We start from the raw sequence: 26824 nt of genomic DNA, 5'->3' as shown, positions 1-26824 counted from the left end.
ATTCATGGCTTATAGTAGGTTAATGGTACCTGTGGTCTGGTGGGTTTTTTCCCCCTCAGGTTGTATTTGGATGGTTGTGTTCTGTGTTTCTTCATTTTACTACTACTGTTGTTTTTGGAGGCTGGCCGACTAACTCGTGCACATGTGTTTTCTTCTTACCTTCTGTTTTCCAGGTTCCTCCTTCTAATCCTTGGCTACATTGTGGTGGCTGATGTTTGGTGAGGTCATCTCCGTTCCCTCTGTGTTTCCGTTGGTCGTTCTTCGCTTTGGAGACGGTTCCTGTTTGGTCCAGTTGGTTTTTCGTGCCGGATTGGAGAGTCCAGTCTTCGTCGCAGCCTAGAAAGAGGAGGATTTTGGGATGTGTGTCTCTTTTATGGGATGCATGTTATGTGGGAGGGGTTATGTTATGTACACTCCTATTTGATTTTTTTCTTATATACTGTTCTTCTTTGCTACTGTTTGGGAGTAAAGAAAGGGTTAAGCACAATATTCGCCTCTGTGTCTTTCATAAAATCATGACTTTACGTCATGTTTTAGTAAAATCCAATAATTATGTTTGAATAAATACCTAAATAACCTTATCTCTTGCGTATTGCATGTACAGCAACTCCAAGCACAGAATTGTTGTATCATGTTTGACTTACACACTGAATTGCAAAATCTTGAGAGCCTTGAGAGAAAAAAGTCAAACAGCCTTATCAAACAGCACATTTATTAAATTAAACATGAAGTAAAAGTGCTATGAAATATATATGACGATGTAATATGCTTTAGATTTATTAGAAATAGATGTGTTTTAGTTGCAATTCACATTGGAGTCTTCTTAGTTTCTTTTTGTTTTGTACAAAACAACCAGCATTTTTGTATCGAACTCTTTATGATTTTAGGTCTTGTAGCATCAGCATGTGTTAGTTGTACCTGGGGCCACCATCAGAAATCTTGGGGCCCAGCACAAACCTAAAGGAAGAGCCCCCTGACAGACATGGGTTGTAGGCTTGAGGTCTCAGTCCAAAGTAATGACAGGTCTGAGAGGTCAGGGCCCTATACATATGTACTGGTTGTATCCCCCCTGATGGCTGCCCTGGCTGTACTGAAGACACAGTCTACATTCATCATTACTGTAATTCTATAATCTTACAGCATTGTACCACAACACAGCACGATTACACCCACGATTTTGCACTTTGAAGAGATGCACTGACATTTAATGCAGCACAGTTTAATCTGATCCAGCAATGGGGTTTGTTTTTATGGTAGAACTTCTTACAAACTTCCAGGCTGTTCTTCGACTATCAGTGAATGATGGAACTTGAAGTCTGTTAATTGTAAAGGGCTATGTGTCTTTCTACGATGACCTAGGTCAACTACAATGTGCACTGTTAAGTCATAATGGTCACCATAGATTGAGTAGTACGGCATAATAAGAGCATACACTCTCAATAAACATTAATACTGCATCAGGAGAGGGGTGTTAAGGGGTCAACAACAGTCTTTGCATGGACAGCTTTGACCAGAATGTCTACAGTAGGTGCCCCCAAAGATCAGACTTAGTCAAATATGTAAGAATCGGGTCAAAGTCCTGCATTATGCATCTCTCTACTATTTTCTTGGAATGGACTTCCTAGTAATTACCACATTTAAAGACTGCTCCAGGAAAAGAGCAATGTGCAGAAAACAAGTCACATTTCAGTTCATTGTTTTAAACATTAAATAGAAGTGTAATTCCTACTATAGTTTGCGATCTTAACTTTTTCTGGAAATATGATTTTAACGTCCCCTTCTCGGTTTGACTTCATGTAGAAATCCCTTTTCTTTTGCAGCAAATGTCTGTATTTGGCATTGGCAAACCATGTTTCGCATTTGGACAAAAATATAATTCCTGTGGTAATGAGGACAATGAGGCAAGTAAGCAAACCCAACACAATAAAGCAAATTACTTGGCTCTTTTTGAGAAGTGGGTCCATGTTGTGGATTGTCTCTTTGACTGTGATCTTTAGAACTTCGTGACCTTGATGCTTGAAAGGTCTGTGGTATGGAGAGACGTTGTGACTTTGTGTATCGGCTTTCACACTCTTGTTTTTGTCGACATCAGCACAAGTGTTCCCTGTGTACCCAGGAGGACATGAACATTGAAAACCTTGTGACTTATTATAGCATATTCCACCATTTTGACATAGATTGCTACTGTAGAGCGGAATGAGGTCACCGAAAGACTGACCCGTGAATCCCACTGGACAAAGACTTTGATAGCCTAATGCAATATCCTTACAATACTCCCCATATAAGCAAGGGTTAGGACTGCAGTCACCTGTGCCAATTTTACAATAATTACCTGTAAAGCCTGGGGGACATCGACAGGTGGCAAGAGATGCATATCCATTGTTATCAAAGCATGTCCCTCCATTCTGACAGGGAGACCTAAAGATATAAAGAAATTGCTGCAAAGCATTTTAAATTGAACTAACATCAGGAAATTTCTTTTCAAGGGGTCTGAACTATTTCCATTTCCAATATATTATATGCCAGCACAAAAATACAATAAAACAAAAACAAAGCAACAGAGTTATTGATGCTTTTGTGGAAACATAAATTCCTAATTAAGTATTCGTTAGGTGTAAGAATTAGGAAAGGACCTAATAATAATGTGGGATGCATTTACTTATTGTATGACTATTAAGCAGATTTACAACATAAGCAACACATGTGGAATAGTAATCCATCAACAGTTTAAGCTGCCCAAAACTGGGACTGTTGGTCAGGCAACCCAATTTCAAAGAGATGAAGAATTTACATAGTTTAGATGACCTAAAATGTTATTTGCATTGCAAATTTATATCTGACAGACAGCTGTTATCATATTAATGGTATGGCCTCTGCACAGCGGTGGCATTTAGTAATGGGAAACATGTACTTTGTCTCTGCGCTGTTACAATTATGAAAAATGTGGTCATTAATTTGTATTTCATTACACAAGTATCCTGATAACTGCACGTTACCCAGACAAAATGTCAACTGGTGAAGTTATTTCTGCACAAAACTGTCATAAGGAAAATGCTTCTTTTATTCACACAAGTAATATACTTACCCTTAAGAGACATGTGTTTTTACATGGAACTCACCAGCTTCGTGTTTACTTTTTAGTCCACTTCGACAGTCACCCAGTGATTGTTTGGTTATTACACATGTGTTTTCACTATAGCAAAGGTTTGATGGGTAACAAAGAAACTAAACCACCATATTTATTCCAAGGATAGTGTCCAAGCTTTTGATATGAACTCAGAGATCCTTAGTCTCAGACAGAAGATCTCTTGTCTTGTTCTCAGCTTTCTCAAAGTAACAAGTCACTATGCAAAAAGAAAGTCTTCTACCAAAATACCATATCGAAGAAGGTTATATCTCAGACATACTAACGCCAAGTCCTCTTCACCTAAGGGGTACTGCATGTGTCTGTCTGCATTTTTGTGTCTGTCTGCATTTGTGTGTCTGCCTGGATCTGTGTGTCTTGGTATGTTAGCATGTGTGTCTGGGTATGTGTGTGTGTCTGTCTGGGCATGTGTGTCTCCCTGGATTTCTGTGTAGGTATACATGTAGGTATACATGAGTGTGGATTTGTGTGTCTGTCTGGGTATGTGTGTGTAGGGGTACATATGTGTTTGGGTACATGTGTGTTTGCATGGGTTTGTTTGTATATGCCTGTCTGAGTTTGTGTGTGAATGTTTGTCTAGGCTTTTGTATTCATCTGGTTTAGGTGTACAGAATATCTTGGGCTGGCCCTGAGCACATCAAACCAGTTCTTTACAGACACATTACATTGTGAATTCATGACTAATTAATTAAACCAGCGTTTTCCAGACTTGGTATCAAAAGAAGAAGAAAAAATACTTGAGAGATAAGATGAAAGAAGACGCAGGAGAATAGTTACCCATTTGCAAGGCATGGTCCTTTTTTGAGAAGGCAGTTCTGCCCTGTGAATCCTGGGGCACACAGGCATATGTATCCACCATCTCCAGTTTCAATACAGGTAGAACTGCTGGAACAGGGTTTAGCAGCACAAGGATGAATATCTGCAGTAACACAAAATGCATATTTATCTAAAACTCATACAGAATGTTATCAAGCCTGGTGCCTGAAAAAAAACCTGTGATCATTTGGTGGCTATATTCAATATATTCATTTGTTGGCGCTATATAAATAAAAGATAATAATAATAATAATAAATAAGTTTAATCAAGGCCGTAGGAAGGGTGAGGCGAGCCTCGGGCGCAGCTGCGAGGGGGCGCACAGCCGCCCAATCAGTAGCTGCAGCCTCCAGGACTAGTTGGGGAGATCACGGATCTCCGCTCGTCCCCTCCCCTATAGAACTGTTTTTTTAATCTATGTGTTTATGGCCAGTTGTGTGTAAGGGCAGTGTATTTGTAAATGCTTGTTAATGGACAGGTGTGTGTAAGGGCAGTGTAAATAAAACAACCTCTGTAAAAAAAAAAATAGCTGGGGGCACAATTTTCCGTTCTTGCATCGGGTGCAAAAGGAGCTAGCTACGGCTCTGAGTTTAATGTTCACCACTGGGGTAGTAGAGGATGGGCTGGATTGATACCTTCTCTACCAGTGGTATTTACTAAAGTAGGTGTTTGCAGGAGAGTTGAACATTTTATATTACTGGTATCACCATGCATTATAATGGCCAAACAAGCTTTTCCTGCAATAAAGGTTAAGCCGACCATGTTATCAGGAAACCCTTAGTGTGTTCTATATAACTACCTCCAGGTGGCACTGTTGTATTTATTTTAGATAGATCCGCATTCATACGCTAAGTTTTACTTACACAGAATGGTGTTGGTGTTGTTTAAAAAACATTCTATATATTTCTAAATGTACCAATCAGTGCATTTGAATGGGCTGTGTTCTATTATACGAACAATGTCAGTCTTAAACAAAGCTTAATAGCTTGTGATATGATCCACATGAGAAAATCTAAAGTGTGTTTTAGATCACCTTTCTCCATCAACAAGATATCAGAATAATGCCAGTAATTTAAGATGTCCATATGTAAGAATCAAGATATCTTAACAAACATAACCTGGAAACATGTTTTGGATTTCTGATGGGCATCATAAGGGGTGTGGGCCTTAATAAGCCAGAAGCTATATTTTTATTGATGGAAAAAATATGTTAATATATTGCATACACACCGATGTCACAAAGGGCACCGATCCATCCTTCTTCACAAACACATTGCCATGGTTCAGTGCAGCTGCCGTGCAAACACCCGGGAAATGAAATACATTGATTGCAAAACTGTCCTTTCCAGCCAGCAAGACATCTACCAATAGAGAGAAAAAATAACTGCTTTACAAATAGATCTACAGAATTTCAGCAGTTGGATCCTCACTTCCCTCTAAACCTCCTAAGAAATTGTAAGCTCACACGGGCAGGGCTTTTTCTCCGTCTGTACCAGAACGACTTAATGTGTGTTCATGTTATTGTTAATTTTACATATTTTCAGTTTTAATTTTACTGGTTTGTATTCTCCCTTTTTGTAGTAGTGCTACAGAATCTGCATAAAATGCAAATGACTAAAATGTTAAGTAATAAAACAAAAAGTACTAAAATGAAGATCCTACAGCACGTTAGAGCGCTGTCAGAGCTGAAAGGAGAACAACTAACAAAAAAGGTGTGTAGGAGGAAGTAAACATCAGCAATTAAGTTAATCATATCAAAAAAGAAGGTTTACTGCCGTCTTAAACTGCTCCATTCATACAATTTAGTTACTAAATACACATGGTATTTATTTTGATGAACGAGTCCTTTTAATATTCTAAAGAACAATTTATGCTCCAGCGGAATGGATAGATACGTAGATAGTGATGACAGAAAAGCACAAATTGACATGTCTACTCTGTGTTTTTGAATCACTTTTTACTTAATAATTCTCTGAAGGCTTTGTGCACATTTCAAGCTTTCTTGCTGTACTTGCTTGTACTGCTTCCAATGGAAGTTCATTTCAGTTAGGATGTAGGATGTTCTCACATCACAAGTGAGGGATCCTCAGTTAAAAAGATATTTAGAAAAATGTATTCAAAACAAAAGTGATGGAGCAGAATGAAGAAGAAAGAAAAACTTGAGGTTGGCGAAGATGAAAGGAAGGAGAGGGGTAGTAGGAGGAGGAAATGTGCAGACAAAGAGAAATAGTGGGCAAGGGTAGAATGGAGGAGAGTGAGAAAATGCAGCCTGAGCAGACTAGGGTATGAGATGAAAAATGTAGTAGTTTTAAGACACAGGGCTGGCATCTGCATGCATTTGCTAGCTAAAATTAGCATAGTGGTTCATCCAAGCAGCTCAGTGCCCATATCTGCCTATATGGTAGGGTTAGCCTTACAAATAAAAGAAAGTAAGATGCAGTTTAAGGTGGGACATCTTCAAAAAAGAATGTCACAGGGGCATTGTGGGGAAGAAATGAATGGGAATAATGGGAGAGTAGAGTCGCATTATAGGCAACAATAGATCCAGGACATTAAGCATGAAGATAGAGCAGGATTCAGGGAGTCATTTACAATGATAATGACTCCTCCACAGCACAGTGTAAGTACCTGCATTCTCCAGGATGCTCACAAAATCCATTTTTAGGATGGCAGCCAGCCTTGCAGGTCACACCTTAAACAATAAACATCATACGGATTACATCTCTGATTGGCATGAACTTTACTTATTAAGGTTTTACTGATTTAAGGTTCTTGGCAAGTTCTATTCACCCATAAAAGGCTCCCCAACATACAGAAGAAAAAAATAAAAATAAACGAACATCACTGCAATCATAAAAGTATCTTGTGGTTTATTCTAATCATATGAAATCATCCTTCTCCACACTTTTGCTTAATCAGAAGACAACTTTCTTGACCAGTGACCAGGCGCTAGCATATAGCTACACCATCTCAGATTACGTGGTGAGACCCAACCTCAGACAGAGTGCGGAAAAGGTCAGCTGAATGGCCTCGCTAAGCCAGTTCATAAGTTCCCTATAAACCTCCATAGCTGTTATTTTTTCAAGAGGCCAGTAAAAGAAAAAAGTTACAGTCACTAACAATACACATGGTATCTAATATTCTGTTTTATTTCTTTATTTTTTTTATAAAACAGCATTAAAGGAGAAATCATCTGCATTAACACACTCTTTAGGAAATTGTTTAGGGGGATTCTTTAGGGAGAATTGGTCAGCTCAGTACTACACATTACTACTTTACATTGTATTAAAATTATTGCGAAGGCAGATCGGTTTCTAAAAATAAATGAACTTCCCATTGCCCACTGCGTAGGTTTCATGTCGACAGCTGCCCCCTTGTGTGCAGATTATGTCTGCGTGTAACCAGTGCTGCTGATGCGACACATCTGTTTACTCTACGGATTTACAGCTTGTTTCACAAACATTTTGCAGATCAGAGCTCCAGCACTTTCTTCCGTGTGCCTTGTAATGTGCGTTTCTGGTATTAAAATGGTCAAATGGCAATTGCTACTGTATAATTCCCTCCTCTTTTGGAAACAATACGTTTTTATGCCTCCAGATTGTAAGCTTGCGAGCCGGGCTCTCTCCACCTAATGTATTGGTTTGTCTTAGTCTGTCAATTCCCGTCTCGTCAGACCTCTTGAAAATATGTATTGTATTAAGCGCTGCGTAAATTGTTTGCGCTGTATAAATAAAAGATAATAATAGACAGAGAATTGCATGTTGGTGTGTAAAAGCTAAATGTACATTTCCTGTGTGACTACATTTTTCTGGACCAGGGCCAGACGAGAGATGACTATGCTGCCCTGGCAATTTAAGGCCAACAGAGCCCAAATGGCATACATGCGACCCCTGACTGGATACATAATGTTTTCATACTTCCACAGAATGCGGCCACACGGTGCAGGACCCAATATGCCCATGTAGCGTCATTAAGGGTAAGTATGCCTGTTTTTGGTCATCGGACCCCTGAACATTTGGCTGTTATGTCAGATAGCCAGTCCAGGGCCATAGATTTCTAGATTTTCCCAAATGTCCTTCCTAAATAGAATGATAAAATTGACAAAATATATTTTCCTCATTTAAACAAAACACGCTCGGCTATATCCGCATGCCATCTGTTTTCACTTATTAATGCGGAGGAATAAACATACCTGCATAATAATTATGCTACATGACGCATTCTGTATATTCCTCCTTCACTTAATCCATTTATAGATTATACATTTGTGTACATCTCCTTATCCTGCTGCTACTGGTTGAGCCTTTGAACCGCTAGGAACAGTAGGAAATAGTTGCTACAAATTGATTGTTTTTATTCCTCATTAAATATCTGCTCTAAGATGTTAATGCCCATCTGGATCAAACAACATTGTCACATTTGCTAGATCTCCAGCAATGGAGCATTTTTGTCTAATGAGATCGATAAGCAAAGAAAAAATGATTCAACGACCTCTCTTAATTTTTTTTTGATGTGTCTATAATATATCTTCTCAATTTTTTTTTTTAAAAAAAAAAAGCTTTCACGGTTGTTTATTTATTTGGTGTACTTTGTAAACAAAGTAAAAAAAGTCTCCAAAAATTAGCATTAGTGATGCCAAAGAAAGACATTTGGTAATATTAGGTCATCTTCAACATTCTTTTCTATGACCACAAGCCAAAATGATGTTACATAGACACATGTGTCTTTCTTGTACATGTTACTAATGTTAACACAGTTTTTTTCTCTCCTCCACATGGGGTGTCTTGACGTGGCGGGTGGGCACAGTTGCTTCAGCTAAAATATAGTAATTTTGTTTATTTAACGTATATATTTGTGGGTATGGATTTGAGTGCTGCTACTTTGTTCTTCTTCATTTGTTAAACATTGAGAAAACTTGTTGTCGTTGCTTCTGCCCAGCAAACAGGTATTGATTGATGATCAGAGGTAGGTAGCTACATTCTTTGTGAAGGACATTTGACAAAGTCCCCCGTAAGCAAACAAATAAATTTCACAAGCCGTGTCATAGACACTGCTATCCGGGTGCAGACACATTGACTACCTTTGTTGATGACATAATGTGCCCCCTATTAATGTTGGAAACCTACTTACCTAGCAGCAGCCATGCCCTTTAAATGCTCACAAAATGTTTTTCTTTGCAAAGAAAATCTATATCGACACTCAAGGTAGATGGTATTAGGCCTTGCCCTTTGTTTTTGTTTCAGTTTCCTATCAAAATTAATTAGTTGAGGCATACAAAGCCTTCTTTATAACAGATATTCAATATTCACTTGGTTTGGGAAATAGCTATTTTTTGCATTATCGATTATTTATTTTAACTTATTTATTTTTGCCTAAATGAAACAAAAAAAAAAATCAAATTAGTCCTTGACTAATTATATGCTAACACCACGCAAAATATACAATTTTACCTGTGATTAGAATTCATGAAAACTATATATATATATATATATATATATATATATATATATATACACATCTTGCAAATGTCCTGATTTTTCAAACACAGTCACAACACAACATTTCCTCTTTGGCTCAGTATCCAATCTCAGCATCAGTTGAAACTTTTTAAAGTAAGATTTTTATTACAACACACTACACTAGCAGCACATGAAATAAAAACACTTTCAAGGTTATGCTTTATTTCATAATATTCTGGAGTATTAGATTTTACTCTGCAGCATAAGTCTTTATATTTTATATAGACATCGTGCCACAATGGGATGTGACCGCCTAGCGATAAGGTGGTATTGGAAATCTTTATGAACTGATGATAAGGATGCCCTGAGAAAACTGCTGTATCTATAACACAAATAAATATGATGCATTAACATCTTTTATTTGTGGTGTGAATAACATCGAGATGGATTTAGAATGGGTTTCTAAAATTTAAAGGGTAAAAAGATCAGTTTGTATGCATGTGACACAAACGAGACCAAAAATCTTAGAAGAAAGCACAAAAGTGAAAATGAACACAAGAACAAAGACATTTTTGTTTTTGCCTATTTGGGTGCCAGATGGTTGACCGGTGGCTTGCTCTGCAAAAGCAGCACCCACCGCTCTGGTCTCAAACAGGTTAACTTTCCTATTCTCATTATTACGAGCGATAAATACATAAGAATCCCCCAGCACAATGACGGTAATCATTGGATATTGACCCTTAAATATACGCCAGGGGGAGAGAAGGTAATGGTCCTATTAACCCTCCTTTCTCACTGCCCTTGGTTATTATAAGCAAAGTAGAAAAATGATAAGACATAAAGCCCAAGATTATTATCCAACATTTACCTTGAGTCGCAGCAACAACAAATTGACAAAAAGCGAGGCACACGATACAGGCAGTTGGTAGATCCATCATTGCTTTTCCCCTGGAGGGTGCCTGCAAAAGAATACACGTGTTACCATAGTACATTAGGAGAAGCTGCCGCCTTCTTCATTTGGAGCTCTCGTGATTAATACTGTACATCGAGAGGAGCATCTGCTCATCCGTCTTGTTCCTTACATAGCCTGCACATTGAATCTTAAAGCACAGGGCTTCGATGCGGAGAACTAAAACCAGCCCAGCTTTCTACTAACCTTTGATTGTAGTTTCTGTGATATTCCAAGATTGTCAAAATTCCATGGTATATGGAATTGTTCGTGGAGGTGCCAAGGTTAGAAGTCAAAGTTCATACCATTTAGGTCATATTTTTTTTCATTTTACCCCACTCCCACACCCCAAAAAAAATCTTTTAACTCTTCAGTAAATTAACTTTAAAACTAACAAAGCACTATCGGCTGAAATGTTATTCTAGAATTTTATATGCTGATCCTCTTGAAGAATGATCAGTTCTTCTAATGAGTTTAGTATCCAGGGGGTTTTACAAGGTACTGCTGGAGTTATCCGGTCATTCTTGGCTTGATGTGCACTAAAGGGGGAAAAAAAACAATCTGTTATCTTGCGGCTTTGCAATATTATTATCAACATGTCATTTAGTGATCCAGCCTGCATCGAATCCCCCTCCTCAACACAGCGATACTCCAGCTCCACACTGCAACAATTGTACTCTCCTTAGCTCAGTGTAAAGCACGCCTACAAGAACACAGTTAGTCATTCTCTAAGCTTAACGGAAAATGTGAAGTGGATTATGGGTTTTTTGTTGGAAAAATCTGTTGGAATTCCAGCAGTTGTTCCATGCTGTTTGCACATGCAGACGTCATTCTTTAGCTGTCAGAAGGGTCATTCCAGAAAACAAAAAAATCTATCACACCATACTTCTATTTTTCTATTTTTTTTTTATTTATTCTATTGGAAATTTGGAAAATACTTTGAAACTACATACATAATTATTTCAAGCAAAAAAACAGCTCAAAGCCAACAATTAGTTGTTTCGATAGCAGTGATAACTAGCACCACTGTTTATTTAAATTAACCCCTTTATGTGCTGCTGTTTAAAGCAATAGACTTTGGAATACTTTTGTAGTTATTATCCTGGGCTAAGTTTAATTTCTAGGCATATCTAGGCAATAAAATTACTAATGACTTGCAAACCCCCCCCCCCCCAAACTTGACATAGCCTTGTTAGTGTACATTGTTAAAAAATTAAAAGATCATAAACAAATATTGGTCAATCATAATCATAGGTTGATCACAGATACATAGAACAATTTCAGCAATACATCATAATAAGAAACAGGGTTCTAAACACGTACCTTCCCTGTTTTATTTGATTCAGCCTATCAATACGGGCAAAAATTCCCATGGCATTAATAAGAAAGTCTTTATTTGTTGTTTGTTTATAAACAGCCTTTAGCTTTGTTGCATTATTTGTCATATTCACAAAAGAAAATTTTTCTTCATTCAATAATATTTAACAATATTCAGATTATCAAGAATGTTGCCAATATTGTATTCCTGTACTCTGGTTTACAGATGAAAGATAATATTTTTAAATAATGAAAAATTAAGAAACAAAACACAATATATATATATGATTAAAACCCACCACATACAATTGAGCTAAAATAAAAACACAGGTGGATCATCTGTTTCACCAACTGAAAACGTTTCTCGGTGCACCAAAGTGTGATTAAATGAAAAGGTGTGATTTTGCTAACAAACTGCAGGATTACATTCTGCTACCAGAGTCAGTGATATTAATGAGCTTCACAGCTCAAAGCTGTTCCATGATGTACAAAAGACATGTCTTGTCTCCTGGAACCGCATACAACATGCTCGTTCTTTTTCTCCATGTCTAGAACAATTGAAGAATTCCCTGGCAATTAAGCCACCAATTATAGTTCTGAACAGGATGACATAATCCAAGTTAACAAATTTCATGCCAGGTATCCCCAAAATAAATGCACTTCTCTTTTATGCTCCGTCCCATGGGGCAAAAAGCTTGTCATATAGCCCCTTCTATGCAGGACAAGAAAACATTATGAAGTATTCATTCTTCATACCAGTTAATACATCTGGGTTAGGCATATTCCTGGTCCCCATATAATTGCCTCTCTACACTCAAACTAAAATTATGGCAGCCTCCTAAATAAACAGCAATAAGGATATTTCATAAATAATCATACTTAGATTCATAACCGTTTGGGCAATGAAACTCCCCATACATTAAATTATTTGTCTGCTATATGCCTTATTTTCTATCAATAGTGAGTGCTGTGTGAACCTTTCCGAATTTTACCTAAAGAATGGGTCCAACTGGCTATCATTGATTCTGCGGGTCAAAGGGTATAGTAGTAGACCCCATATTTATCACATTCTCTACCATGTCCTCATTTGCTTTTGGCATTGATGCCATATTCAGTAGTTGGATGGAAGTTGATTTTAATACCCGGGAACACCATTTAACCCTTAGTCTCACAATCTCTCCAAGCTGGGTTCAGGCTTTCAGTGCCACAGACTAGACAAAGAGCTGGAGCTAGGGCACCAGTAATTAAATCAATTGAATTAATTTTGATTAAGATAAATATTTTGACATATTATTTGCTAGTTTGGAGTCCCATGCACAAGGTTTAGATTCCCCCTCCCCAGGGCAGGAACAGCCTGTCCTAATGTATGCTAACCTGGTTTACCCCCTTTCATAATATCAGTATAATTAACGTGAAATGTAAAAGGCTTTATTGATGCAATAAATATATCCTTTAGATGTCTAACTATTATTCATTATTGAATTAAATAATTGTGCTAAAGGGCATGCCTGCCGAACTCAGCATTACCATGTGGATCTTGAGATTAACAATGTCACTGTGCTGTGTCTTCAAGAATGAAAAGGCTATAGGTCCAATATGTACATAATTAGTGAAGGTTGAGAAGTCCCATACGTTTAACCTTTGGCAGATTGCACAGAGAAAGGTAAACAAAGACTTCATTCAGTTCAACCATCGCCAGTTGTACACGTAGAGAGGAAAATAAATGCCTTCCTCACTCTAAAGGTTACTTGATTTTCCAGGGATCAACATCCTACTGTGATATCATTGTTTAAGCTCAAAATGTGAGAAAGACATTGAATAGCAAACTTCATTATTAAAAGGCAGAGTGGTGCAGAGAAAGAAAGGTTCTGAATCATAGGAGTTCACAACAAAAGACATTGAGTTTCCAGAGATATGGGAATCTTTGGGTTTGACCTGGAGCCTCCAGGTGAAACGTTGCTTTCGTGGAACTCAGGGTCACTTTCCTCATTCTCTAGGCTCCTCCTTCTCCCAGCTCTTGGTGTGGTCTGGCCCCTATGCATCTCTAACCCCGCCTCATGCACCACTGGCCATGTCCCTATATATGGCAGCCCCGCCCACTCACAAAGCCACTTTAGGAAGTTCTCAGGTAGAGATTTTGGAATACAGCAAAAATGCCACAATTTAAAAAAAGTATTACTTGACCTTGTACAAAGGCCTTTTGCTTGTGAATTAATACTTTTATGCAAAATAATATTTTTATAGATTCAAATTTTCCATAAAAGTGTTCATTTTGGTTCAGGGTGTGGTTATTAAAAAAACCTTTTTTTTTAATTTATATTAGTCATCAATTCTATGCATCTCTTGTGCCTACAGCTGTCATATAAACTGTTATTCCACAGGATTCCCAAGCAGAGAGTTGGGGAGACAGTTAATGCATTCAACAATGTTTATTATCTGGAACTATAGAGCTCAGGATGTTTTTCCCCCAAAACAAATATGATGAGGATCACAGCAGAAATGTCAAAGTAGGAGATTACGCTTGACAGACGTGTCAAGTTATTGACTAGTGTTTATTGGAGTGACTTAAGAAATCCGGGTTTGTCAAGTAAAATTCATGTTTCAATTATATTTTTGTAAGCAAACAAAGAGACACTCCGTTACATTTCTTCACAACTTAATTCCATCCGACCTTTCTCTATGTGTTTAATGCCCAGCAACGAGCCCTTGAACCATTTAAGGGAGTTAGTGATTTACTGCAAATGTATTAAGGGCATATGTTTATGTCACTGGATAAAAGCATGAAATGACTGCAATTAGAGGTGGGTGAAAACCTTCAACCAGCACCAAAAAGTAGCTCTTTATACCCTGGGGAAATTCGTGAAAAAAACAATCATCTTTTTCGACAGTTGCATATGCTCCATGATTTGCCTCATAAAAATTGTGACATAAACATTATATAATCACTTGTGATGGCGCAATGCAGCCAACATTTCAGCAAATAGCCCAAAACACTATTCGGTGGGCAATACACTAAACATGTGCAAAAGTGCCGAAAAAAGATTCCAACAAATCAAGTTTTTGGCCTGTTCCGTTTTCAGGCAACAAATATTGTTCCCTGCCCATTCAAAATAGCTGAAAATCCGGGGATGTTTTTAATTTGGAACTAAATTTGTTGCCCTTCTCTTCTATCTTAAATTTGCTGTCTTCTATCTTCGTCCGTATCTCTACGTACATAACTCAGCAGGAACTTCAGCAAACACGACAGAGCTTGCGGTGACTTCCTTTCCCTGATTCTCCAATCGCCATCATTTTACCCTCACTTGAACTTGGCCTGACACATCCCGCCACAAGACTGTATCCCCTCTCCCACATTAGAAAAAAAAGGCACGAATTGATTATCCAGAGTAAAGGAGGTGCATGGGCAGGGCAGAGCCAAGACAGGGCAAGGCACAAGGCATTCTCTGTCAGACACATCCAAACTGAGGCATTGAGGTGCACGGGCAGGGCAGGGTACAGGGAAGACACTGACAAACAGACACATCAAGCCACACGACTGAATCCCCTCCCCATATTAAAACAAAGAACAAGAATTGATCCCCCAGAGTAAGGAAGGACATTGAGGCGCAGGGGCAGGGCAGAGTACATTTATCCTATTCATCCAGTAGAGCATTTATGAGGTCAGGCACTGATGTAGGACAAGAAGGCCCGGCTCAGAATCTCTGTTCCAGTTGATCCCAAAGGTGTTCGATGGGGTTGAGGTCAGGTCTCTGTGCGGCCAGCGAAGTTTTTCCACACCAAACTCATCCAACCATGCCTTTATTGTCCTTGCTTTGTGCACTGGGGCAGTCATACTGGAATAGAAAAGGGCCTTTCTCAAACTGTTCCAACAAAGTTGGAAGCATAGCATTGTCCAAAATGTCTTGGTATGCTGAAGCATTAAGATTTTCATTCACTGGGCCTCGCCCAAACCCTAATCTCAATAATTAACTGTGCAAACATTTTAGACAGGTGTGAAATATGCTGTAAAGTAAGAATACTTTAAACAAATATACATGCTAATATTTTATTATTATTTAACAAAATGCAAAGTGAGTGAACTGAAAAAAAATCTAACCCAAATTATTATTCCTTTTTAAGGAACTCGGCAGCTTCAGTAGTCGGTTCCAAACATCATAGAGAATTAACCGCACTTCTGTGGATGTTAGCAGCCTCAGTTGCTTCTTTCTCTTCATGTCATGTAGTGTGTTCATAGAGTGTGCTCATAAACAAACACAGACACACACATAAACAAACAAACATACCCAGAAACACACTAACATACCCAGACACACTCACAATAACATCCAGACACACACACTGGCATGCCCAGACACAAAAACACAAGCAGGCACACACTAACATACCCAAACACACACGAACATACCCACACACATAAGCATGGGAGTGTAAATGATACATTTAGCACCCTGGCTTTTAAACTACAGATATTTTCAGCACCTTGGACAGCAGTGTGCAAATGCAATGAGAAGTGGCAACCAGACAGCAAGAACATCTCATTGGCTGCAATGATGATAAGAACACTTCTCAAACCTTTCTTCAGAATCATAATTCAGGATCTTGGTATTTATGTTGTGATAAGAGGTCATTTCCAGCACTGATGTCCCCTCTGCTTCCAGAAGCTAAGGGAAAAAACATTGAGGCACAGGAGCATTGCAAATGTGCAGTACCTGGGGCAATTGCCCCCAAGGCAGAGTTGGCAACATTGAGCCCAGGAGGTAATTTCAGAAAGGTCGCCCCAAATAAAAATTTAGCCAAAAGCTAATATGGAAGAGAATATGTTCAATGCATACCATCTAGTCCCATCCAAAACATCTTAACAGAAAAGGAATTCATAAAAACATATCAAGAGAATACATAATGGCTCCAGCCATTTTCACTATAGAAATGTTAGTTGCTATATGTGAAATTGCAATATAACAATAAAACAATCAAAGTTTCAGGCACTGGACAAAAATCTTTAAGTCAGAGCAGCCCATGCCACATTTGTTGGTCATCTTCTGACTATCCCTCTTGCTTTGAGGAAGTTATGGCTCTGCTTTACACTACAATCACTTTTAATGCATAATATCTATTGGACATGTTTATATCTGATTGGAATTCTTTCTGAATTATCCCATTTCTTACATTTCATAAAAAAAACATGAAAAGTATGGTAACTTGATTCTAAGATATAGCTCCATCTGCTGGTCTAATCCAATAATGTACACATTATGCTTATGGACTGCGTTACACTTTGGTTTATTCTGTTCAGAAAACAAAACACCATAAAGTTAACTCGTTCTTAGAATGTTTGCTATGGAGACGAATGTAATAAAAACATGTTTTCATTAACATTCTCTTAAAAGGAATGCCAGTGTGGGCCAGGGGAGGACTGTCAGCCTAAGGCCTGGGGGGCAAGTCTAGTCAAGTGGCCCATTGCGCCACCAAGCGGCTGCAAGCGACATTGAAAGCGGCCGTCGTGCGGCAGTCACTCCACCGACGCCTAATGAAATTAAAGCGGCGGGAGTGCACGCACCGCGCCGCCCAATAGCCGTACCTCAGCTCTTTATCCCACCCCTTTTAAGACGTGGGACGAAGAGCTGAGGAATGGCCATTGGGCCTGACTGCTGAACGACGCAGGGGCGTACCTAGAGTATTTGGCACCTGTGGCAGATCCTGTATGTGGCACCCACCCACACACACACTTTAAAACTGCATAGTTTCTATGGTTAGGCAAACATTGACAGGGGTACAGCAAAATTGTTATCATTATATACTGAGGCACACATTGACGGTGGTACAGCATAACTGCTAACATTATATACTTAGGGATTACGCTGTACCACCGTCAATGTGTGCCTATACTTTGAGCCAGACACTGACAATACTGCACTACAACCCCTATCACTATATACTAAGCCAAACATTGATGTGGTGTAGGCCTAACACTTCAGTGACTGGCTTAGTACATAGTAGGGATGCACCGAAATGAAAATTCTGGACCGAAACTGAAAATTCAGCATTCATTTGGTCAAAACAGAAAAAAAACAACTTTTAAAATACTTTATTAAAAGTAACACACCAAAATTAGACAAAAAAAAAATCAATAACAATATTAATATATATATACATATATATATATACATATATATAATTAACAGCAATCACAATCCTATCATGCCCAGGTTCTAGCATGTACTGGCTGACTTAGCATGATAGGCGTGTGATTGCTGTTTGCAATCATATATATCTATTAATACTGTTATTGAATTTTTCTGTCCAATTTTGGTATGTAATTTACTTTTAATAAAAGTGTTGTTAACACACCACAGTTGGACAAAAAAAAAATTGATAACAGCAATCACACTCCTATCATGCCTATACAGCCTTCCTATGCCATGCTATCCCCCCACACTTCCATGCAATCTGAAACCCTCATTCACAAACATTCATCATAAACTACAGCATAACACCCATCACTCTCACACACTTAGTAATATTTTCCTACCTTTCCTCTGGCACTGTCACTTTTCCTCCTCCTCTTCATTCTTCCTCTTATTCTTCCTCTTCTGTGTCCCGTCCTTCCGGTGCAGAGAGCGCGGAAGACAGTGGGCGTGGCTTCAGTGTTGTGCGCCGGGATTTGACATCAAGTCCCGACACACAGCCACAGTTGCCGCGTGCATCGTTTTTGGAGGCGTGCCGGCACCCCTCAGTGAGCGGCACTCCAGGCGGACCGCCCTCCGCCAGGTATGCTACCGGCACGGCGGCCAGTCCCGGTGGCAGCCGCTTAGTTTTTAACTTTGCGGCTGCCATGAATGTTTGTCTGCCGGCCGCCCGGCCAGATTGCCGGCCCGGATTCAGGACAATTGCCCCCCGGCCCAGCCCGCCCCTGGTGTGGGCTACAGCAAAGCAGAATAATAAATGAAGATCAAACTCATAGAAAGTGGTATCGTTATCAAATATAAAAGTCAGATGTCTCTGTGTAGCATAAAATTAGTTCTCAAAAAGTACAGCATTTTTTTTTTGTTTTTTTATTTCATATATTTTAATATATTTATAGCATTTGATATAATATAATTTAAATAGATCTATTTACAAAACTACAATTTTGTATCAATGAAAGTACACACACATTAACTATGTCCAATTTGGAAAGTAGATAATCTACTTCTCTGAATAATTGTTTTGTTTTATAATGAAGACCCCTGCCGCCTAAATAGCGCGGGGCGGCATGTAGTTGTGGGGATAGGAGGTTTGAGTTCACACAGAGGTCAGTTATTGATTATATGGCAGGGTTCAAAAGTTCAGACAGTTGTTTTAAAAAAAAAAAAAAAAAATAGCCTGAGTTATATAACTTAGAAGCTGCTGGAGGTGCGCGCGCCGCTTAGTAGTTTGCCGCCTTTGCCTCGAGGACACTTCTGAAGCGCCTCAAGACGCCTTGCGCAGTGCAAAAGGCGCAAATTTGCGCTATAAATAGAAGGGGTGGTAGTGTTAGCGTTCATGCCACAAGGCGAACTGCTAAGCTGTTGGTACTTACCTGTCAAGGCTGGTATTTTCGGCTGTGCAGGAGAGCCGCAGGCGGAAGATGGAACTGCTTCTTGAGAAACTCCTACCCCCCTCCCGCCCCCCCCCCAAAAAATGAAAAAAATGTTTTGCAATATTTTATTTATTTGTCGTGTGCTTTTGTTGGGGTTAAAGTTGTCCCTTATTGGGATGGACTGGTGAAATGGTGTTGGCCTTCTGGTTTTTAGGGCGGATGGCTTTGTATATATATTTATTGGGTTAAATTATCTGGAGGTGAGACTCTGGGTTTGGGCCAAGAGTTTCTTTAAAGTATGTAATGTTTGTTAAACTAAATGAAAGTACACGGCCTGTTTATTCCAAATTGAGAGTTTGTCTTTATTTCAAATAAGTATGAGAGGTTACATTGTTGTTTGGTTACAATATCCCTTACAACTACATGCCATTCAAGGCATTGCTATTTAGATCAGTAAGTGCATTTTTTAAAGACATTTGTTTTAAAAGTCTGGGACTATTTTTCTTCAGTGATACTGATATCTATGGCAGAGTGTAGCAAAACCAGCATAACAATCTGTTCTCTCGCTTTTTTCCCTCTACCCTTACAAAGGCTGGCTCAGCCAATCATATTCAGAGCTCAGAGATAATAGGAAGAAAATAGATCATGGAAATCGTAAATGCAGTACTGTTCTCATAGTGTAAATATAAATTGGGTCTCCAACTCAAGGTTATTTTAATCTAGGTTTTCAGAAATCGACTTATCTTCCTCTATGCTTCTCATCAAAGTGCTATGATTAGTATCTGGCTGTAATTCTATAAAATATTGGACCTCTCAGTCATCCATGAAATTGCAGTTTGTGGTCTTAAATTGAGTAGATTCACGTGTAAGCCTTTGCTGTCAATGTTCACACTCATGTGACGCATCACTGATATGTCTTCCCTTTTATTTAGCCTAAAACACAGTTCATGTATATGAATAGAATATGTATTTATATCCTGGGGAAAATATCCTTCTTCAATGAATACAATATGCAACATCATCTAATAAGATACATGGTATGGACAGGGACAGATACAAGACAGAAACAAAGTAAAGCAAAGTACAAACTATGGCCCGGTGCCCACATTAACTCTCATTCACTCTCTCACACTCTCATTCAACGAAAACGACAATGCTTTTGCTGTCGTCCTCTCCTTAGATACTCCAATTGAGGGAAAGAACGTCAGTGAGAGCGACGCAATTTGGTTGGTTCGCCAGAGAGCAAAATGGCCGCACTTTCAGGACATCAACAATTGCACAATCGTCTAATGAATAATGAAGTGAAATATTTGAAAGACAATTCTCATGCCAATTTTCCCCTTAGTGAATAAAATCCTAAATCTACTAAACTGATATTACAATTAATCATTTATTAAATTTAAAATTCTTACTAAATGGACATATAGTAGATATAATAGTTGATAATTACATTGTAGGTGAAATGGGTAATCATCCAAAAGAACATAAAAGCAAAAAATAGCCACATATATTCTCTACTGTCTCTGCATTGCCAGAATAATCAGAATTTTAGAAGTATAAGATTTTATATAAAAACTTTACAATAAAAATCTTCAACCCTGCAGGACATTTTCTCTGCTTAGTCTGGAAGCTAAAACATTATGAACTGATTCGTATAAATTCCATAGTTTGTTGATATGCACCATTGGTCTCCTGTCTTAGACACCATTATACAAATCTAGGGATGCATTTGTGTATTATTTAGCAGGAAGGTTTACTTAAAGTTGGAAATTGTTCATATAAAGCATTCTCTGGAAAGCATGCAAACCATAATTCATCTGAAAAACACACTACTTTCATTGTGTTTAAGGAGGAAATTGGTTCCCAATTACATCAACTTGTTAAGTTTAAAATACTGTATTTTAAGCATGTTCTGTCTTAATTTGTTTCATAATTTCCCCCTAATACCGCTGACCTATGTGTGTCTTTTGATTTGGCAGGTAGTACATCAGGTATGCCTTGAGTGGCACCGCAAGCCACATGAGTCAAACCAATATTCTGCAGCCAAAAGGTATTTGCAGAAAAATACTATGCATCTTTAATAACCCTTGGGATTTTTCTTGTGAAGCCTTTTTGTTTACATCAGTAACTTGGTCAATCAAATAAGCATAGCCACTGGCTAGGTCTGTACAGATTTTTAGTAAACACTAAATCTTGCGAAATTATAAGGGCTCTTTTTACTGAACAAAAAGTTAAGCAACATGACTGCTACAAAAGTTATTTTCTCTCCTGGTTTGAACTTTTTGATGCATGCTGTCAAAACTTCAACACATACTTTTCTGCAGGAACCCATCTTGTTTCAGCTAAAATGTAGCTGGAAGAGCTTTAATTGTAGTATCCCAAACCAAATAGCATGGATTCTATAATTAACATAAATGTCCCATCGTTTCTTGGTGGTCAAGTTGGGAAACATATCTCTCCTCTGTTCCTCCCTTGAGTTAAACGCGTGTAAATTACTAAGATCGATGCTTGATTATGGTACTTGGGTTATCCAATAGTCATTGAAATTATTTTCTTTTCTAAAAGTTTGCTAAATCTAAGTAGCCAACAACATATGATAAACAACAATATGATAAACTTCATATTGAATTTACAATCTTTTAAAGTTGGTTCTTTAAACTACTGTATATATAGAGGTTTACATAGAAATCCATGATCATCCTAATAAAAGGATTTTTCTGACTATTAAGTTAACTCATGGTTCATGGGATGAGTTCTATATATTAAGCATCACCTATAATTTTCAGGAGCATGAGATTAGTGATTGCCAAATAGATAGGCATGTAAACAATGAAAATGAGATTTATTTTTATACCAATACTTATATATGTATATATAGTAAGAATAATATAGAAATTGTTTTGCTAAATTTTAGCAAAACAGATGATTTTAGTCTTCCACCATTAATCATCTTCTTCCCTCCTTTTCGCATAAAAATCCAATATAAGAAGATGAAAGACTAGGCTTGGTTATAAATATCTCCCATACACCCACCTCCACACTAATGAATGAATTGATAAGAAGATCTAGAATAGCTTCCAGCCTCTAGCTTGCTTGTGCTTGTACTGATATATTCAATGGAATATTTATCTCAGGATGCCGACAGAATTGTGCAAACAGCTCTCAATTAACTGAAACTACACGAGAATAATAAGACTTTCATATGTTTCCCTGGTTTATCTGTAACGGTTTGCATGCAATTTTGTTAGCAAGGATTTTCATTTAATTCTGCACTGCTAGTGCTTGTTAAGTGATTATGCTTCCACAAATTCAGGGCTATTATAGGCTTGTGGAGTAAGTTTATATTTGAATAAATTCTAATACTTCAGCTGGAGATAGGCAAAAAGACAGAATAAACAGGTGTAACTTAGTTATGAAACTGTACCTTCAAGGACTAGGGACATATTATGCATATCTCAATCACAGTGGAGTGGTATATATTTACACTATTCCATATTGGCTTATCTTGACTTTTAGAGTAGTCATTTGCAAAAGGAACTTCATAGGGGGATCCAGTGATTGTGTAAATTCTGCCTAAGGGCTAGGTCTGTCCATAATGGGAAGACGAGCAGTTGATCAGAGTTCCACACTTGGGGTTGAAATGCCTAACATTTAGCATTGCGAGTGTATCCGTATTGACCATCATGTACCTGCTGGGAAGAATACCCCATCAGCCCATGCAGTTACCGGACATTGTAGTCAGACCACTAATAAAGCCCTGTAACTTCCGGACATCAGAATTATCCATGGAGCAGTCAAGGGCCACACAGTATTTTTAATTTGTCCTGGGCCCTGCATTGCCCCAGGAACATCATCACTGTGCCATACTTTCCATGGGCAATGGGCTTGGGCATATTCTGAAAACCCCCCTGAGGTTCCAGGTGGGATTGGTACCATTCAATAAATAAAACTGCTTTTGAAGAAGGAAGAGAAATACATGCTAGAAGGTGCAGTATATTAATATAACCTATACACAACTGTCAGAAGCAGAAATAATAGACCTACCTTATCATGAATATCCGATAGATGAAAACTGACAGTGTAGACAATCTGTCTAAAGGAAGATCCTGTCAGGACACGGGTGATCAGGCCGGGTAGGAGCCCATGCGCAGGGGATACTTGGGGTTCAGTATGTAACCCACGGTGGTTAATTTGCAAACAAAGACACCACAAGCAGAATGGCAGGTACTGCAGTGTATTTTATGTAAATAACAGGACCAGCAAATAAGGGTAATGCACTCAAAGCAAGAAACCGGACGTATGGCAAAATAAATACCGGTAATAAGTCTTTTGGCAGGGAGCCCGCTTGGAAGGGCACGAAAGGCACACAGCCCGCTTGGAAGGGTACGAAAGGCACACAGCCCGCTTGGAAGGACACAAAGCAGGGAGTCCACTTGAAAGGACACAAAGCAGGGAGTCCACTTGGAAGGACACAAAACAGGGAGTCCACTTGGAAGGACACAAAGCAGGGAGTCCACTTGGAAGGGCACAAAGCAGGGAGTCCACTTGGAAGGGCACAAAGCAGGGAGTCCACTTGGAAGGACACAAAGCAGGGAGTCCACTTGGAAGGACACAAAGCAGGGAGTCCACTTGGAAGGACACAAAGCAGGCAGTCCACTTGGAAGGACACAAAGCAGGGAGTCCACTTGGAAGGACACAAAGCAGGGAGTCCACTTGGAAGGACACAAAGCAGGGAGTCCACTTGAAAGGACACAAAGCAGGGAGTCCACTTGGAAGGACACAAAGCAGGGAGTCCACTTGGAAGGACACAAAGCAGGGAGTCCACTTGGAAGGGCACAAAGCAGGGAGTCCACTTGGAAGGACACAAAGCAGGGAGTCCACTTGGAAGGACACAAAGCAGGGAGTCCACTTGGAAGGACACAAAGCAGGGAGTCCACTTGGAAGGACACAGAGCAGGGAGTCCACTTGGAAGGACACAAAGCAGGGAGTCCACTTGGAGGGACACAAAGCAGGGAGTCCACTTGGAGGGACACAAAGCAGGGAGTCCACTTGGAGGGACACAAAGCAGGGAGTCCACTTGGAGGGACACAAAGCAGGGAATCCACTTGATCAGGACACAAAGCAGGGAACCAGGAACAGTACAGGTGCAGAGCCACAGCAGGTAAGGTCCATAGACTTCAATACAAAGGCCCTGACTGAAGGGCAGGGCAGGGTCATAAAGGCAGGGTAATCCAGGTAACAAGGCCCAGCTGGATGTAGACTAGGGCTCAACCCTGGTACCAAGGCACACCTGAGTTCTGAGTGCTCCAGAGGGCGGAGGGTGGCCACTAGTGGTCGCAGATGTAAACGCCACAGGTATAAAAAAGCCATGGTTCAGGCAGCGAAAAATTGGTTCCTGACATATCCATAGTAATAATGAAACAGGGACAGGTAACCAAGTCAATGACAAAAGCCATTCTATTAGCTTTGTACATGTAAAGCCTTTAATATAAAAAGGAATACAAATTACAACAAGATTGTAGTAACAAACACAGTTGCAGTTTATATTGTATAAGATGAAATATTTTTCCTTTTTTAATTAAGTTTCTTTAGCATGAAAGACACAAAGATTGGTCATTTCATTCATTGTGCTATAAAAACAATACATTAATAAAAGAGGGTTTTCACTTTCTGTGCTTTTTTTCTTTCATGTAATAATAAAATGTTCCCTTAAAAATTGAGTAAGACAAAATTGTTCATGATTAATTAACTAACTCTGGGAAAAGTTTGTGCAGTAAACAGTTCTAGCAATGATTCAAGTTAGAGGATGATCTCCTATCACCATCAGTCAAAGATTTAAAAGTTATCACTCATGAGCTTTCAGTAGCATATCTACAATGAAGATACATGTTTTGGTTAAGATAAATTTGAATGAATTAAGGTAAATTTGAATGTAAAATTTGCATGAACCAAGCATCATGGCAACATTGTCCTGGTTCAATAAAATGTTATTGAATGTTGGTCATTCACTGTGGAAGCCACTTACCTCCACGCTTCAGACTTTTCAAATGTGGGCGCTTAAGTGTTGAGTAAACATGCTGTTTCATTTTATTGCTGTTACTGGTTTTATTCATACATTATTCACTCACATTGATGCATTATAGTTTATTAATACTGTTTTCTTTTTTTGTTCAAACCAACTACCCCCCCACCCCATGATGGATCCCTAAAAGGAAGATTTCTCCATCTATATTGAGAATGGCATACACACATAGCAACACAATTTGCTACATAATTCAAATAACCAATAACCACAATAACCACATAATTCCAGGCGCAGATACACCCCCCTCCCTGAAAAAGCAAGCAGCATACTTTATGAATAGTGATAAAGAGGTACCAAGTCACAGAGTTACCTCTTTATGCCCCCCTAGGAGGGGATGGGGTTGAGCAGGAGTAGGGTGGCAACAGTGTAAGTGTGTTGAGTGTGTCTGAGTATGTGTATGTCTGGTTATGTTAATGTATTGTATCTAGGCATGTGGGGGGGGGGTGCCTGGTTATGTTAGTGTGTATGGGTATGTTAGCACATTTGTCTGGGAATGTAAGTGTGCCTGGGTATGTATGTGTGTCTTTGAGTATGTATGTGTGTCTGGTTATGTTAGCATGCGTGTCAAAAAGGCTCTAATAACAGGTAATAAATACAAATAAAAAACGGCAATAGTAAATACAAATAAAAAAATGGATCCAAGATGCCAGCTGCTGGGGGAAGCGGAGAAGGTGTCGATACAGTCTCGTTTACCTAGAGTAGTTGTAGTAGTACGAATTGTAGCCTCAGTTTCCTGTTCTTAGCTGACAGGAGCGGCACCCGGTGTGGTCTTCTGCTGCTGTAGCCCATCTGCTTCAAGGATCGACGTGTTGTGCATTCAGAGATGGTATTCTGCATTAACTTGGTTATAACGAGTGGTTATTTGAGTTACTGTTGCCTTTCTGTCCTCTCGAACCAGTCTGCCCATTCTCTTCTGACCTCTGACATCAACAAGGCATTTTCGTCCACACAATGGCCGCTCACTGGATATTTTCTCTTTTTCAGACCATTCTTTCTAAACCCTAGAAATGGTTGGGCGTGAAAATACCAGCAGTTTCTGAAATATTCAGACCAGCCAGTCTGGCACCAACAACCATGACACATTTAAAGTCACTTAAATCCCCTTTCTTCCCCATTCTGAAACTGGGTTTGAACTTCAGCAAGTTGTCTTAATTATGTCTACCTGCCTAAATGCATTGAGTTGCTGCCATGTGATTGGCTGATTAGCTATTTGTGTTAACAAGCAAGTGAACAGGTGTACCTAATAAAGTGGCCAGTGAGTGTGTATACATGTGTATTAGTGTTGAGTGTTTGGTTCTGTTAGTGCAAGGGTCTGTTTCATTTTTGGCTCATTTTTGTCCAGAAAAAAAATCGGAGGGCTTTTTTATTGAGAAATAATTTATTGACCAAAGATAAATCTCTCTCTCTGGGCCCCCAGAGCTCTCCCTCATTCTTACCTGTACCCCCTAGGTCTAGGTATCTCTGTGCCCCCTGTTCTTATTTTCTTACTCTACCTAT

At 39.0% G+C, this 26824-nt stretch overlaps 1 protein-coding gene across 1 annotated transcript in view; it reads right to left on the bottom strand.

Annotated features, from left to right (window-relative positions):
• Positions 1 to 1706: 1706 nt before the first annotated feature.
• Positions 1707 to 26824, bottom strand: part of LOC149277542 (protein delta homolog 1-like) — a 42850-nt gene continuing 17732 nt past the window's right edge. Inside the window, exons 2-5 of the mRNA XM_089502746.1 lie at positions 6588 to 6651; positions 5190 to 5320; positions 3923 to 4064; positions 1707 to 2418 (exon numbers count right to left, since the gene is read on the bottom strand). Coding sequence (XP_089358872.1) covers positions 1707 to 2418; positions 3923 to 4064; positions 5190 to 5320; positions 6588 to 6651 — 1049 coding nt within the window. The remainder of the gene's footprint in view (positions 2419 to 3922; positions 4065 to 5189; positions 5321 to 6587; positions 6652 to 26824) is intronic.

The sequence above is a fragment of the Sceloporus occidentalis genome, unplaced genomic scaffold (genome assembly GCF_023333645.1).
Source record: "Sceloporus occidentalis isolate IW3139 unplaced genomic scaffold, rSceOcc1.0.p SCAF_210, whole genome shotgun sequence".
Taxonomy (NCBI): domain Eukaryota; kingdom Metazoa; phylum Chordata; class Lepidosauria; order Squamata; family Phrynosomatidae; genus Sceloporus; species Sceloporus occidentalis.
This window is presented reverse-complemented; position numbering and strand designations above follow the sequence as displayed.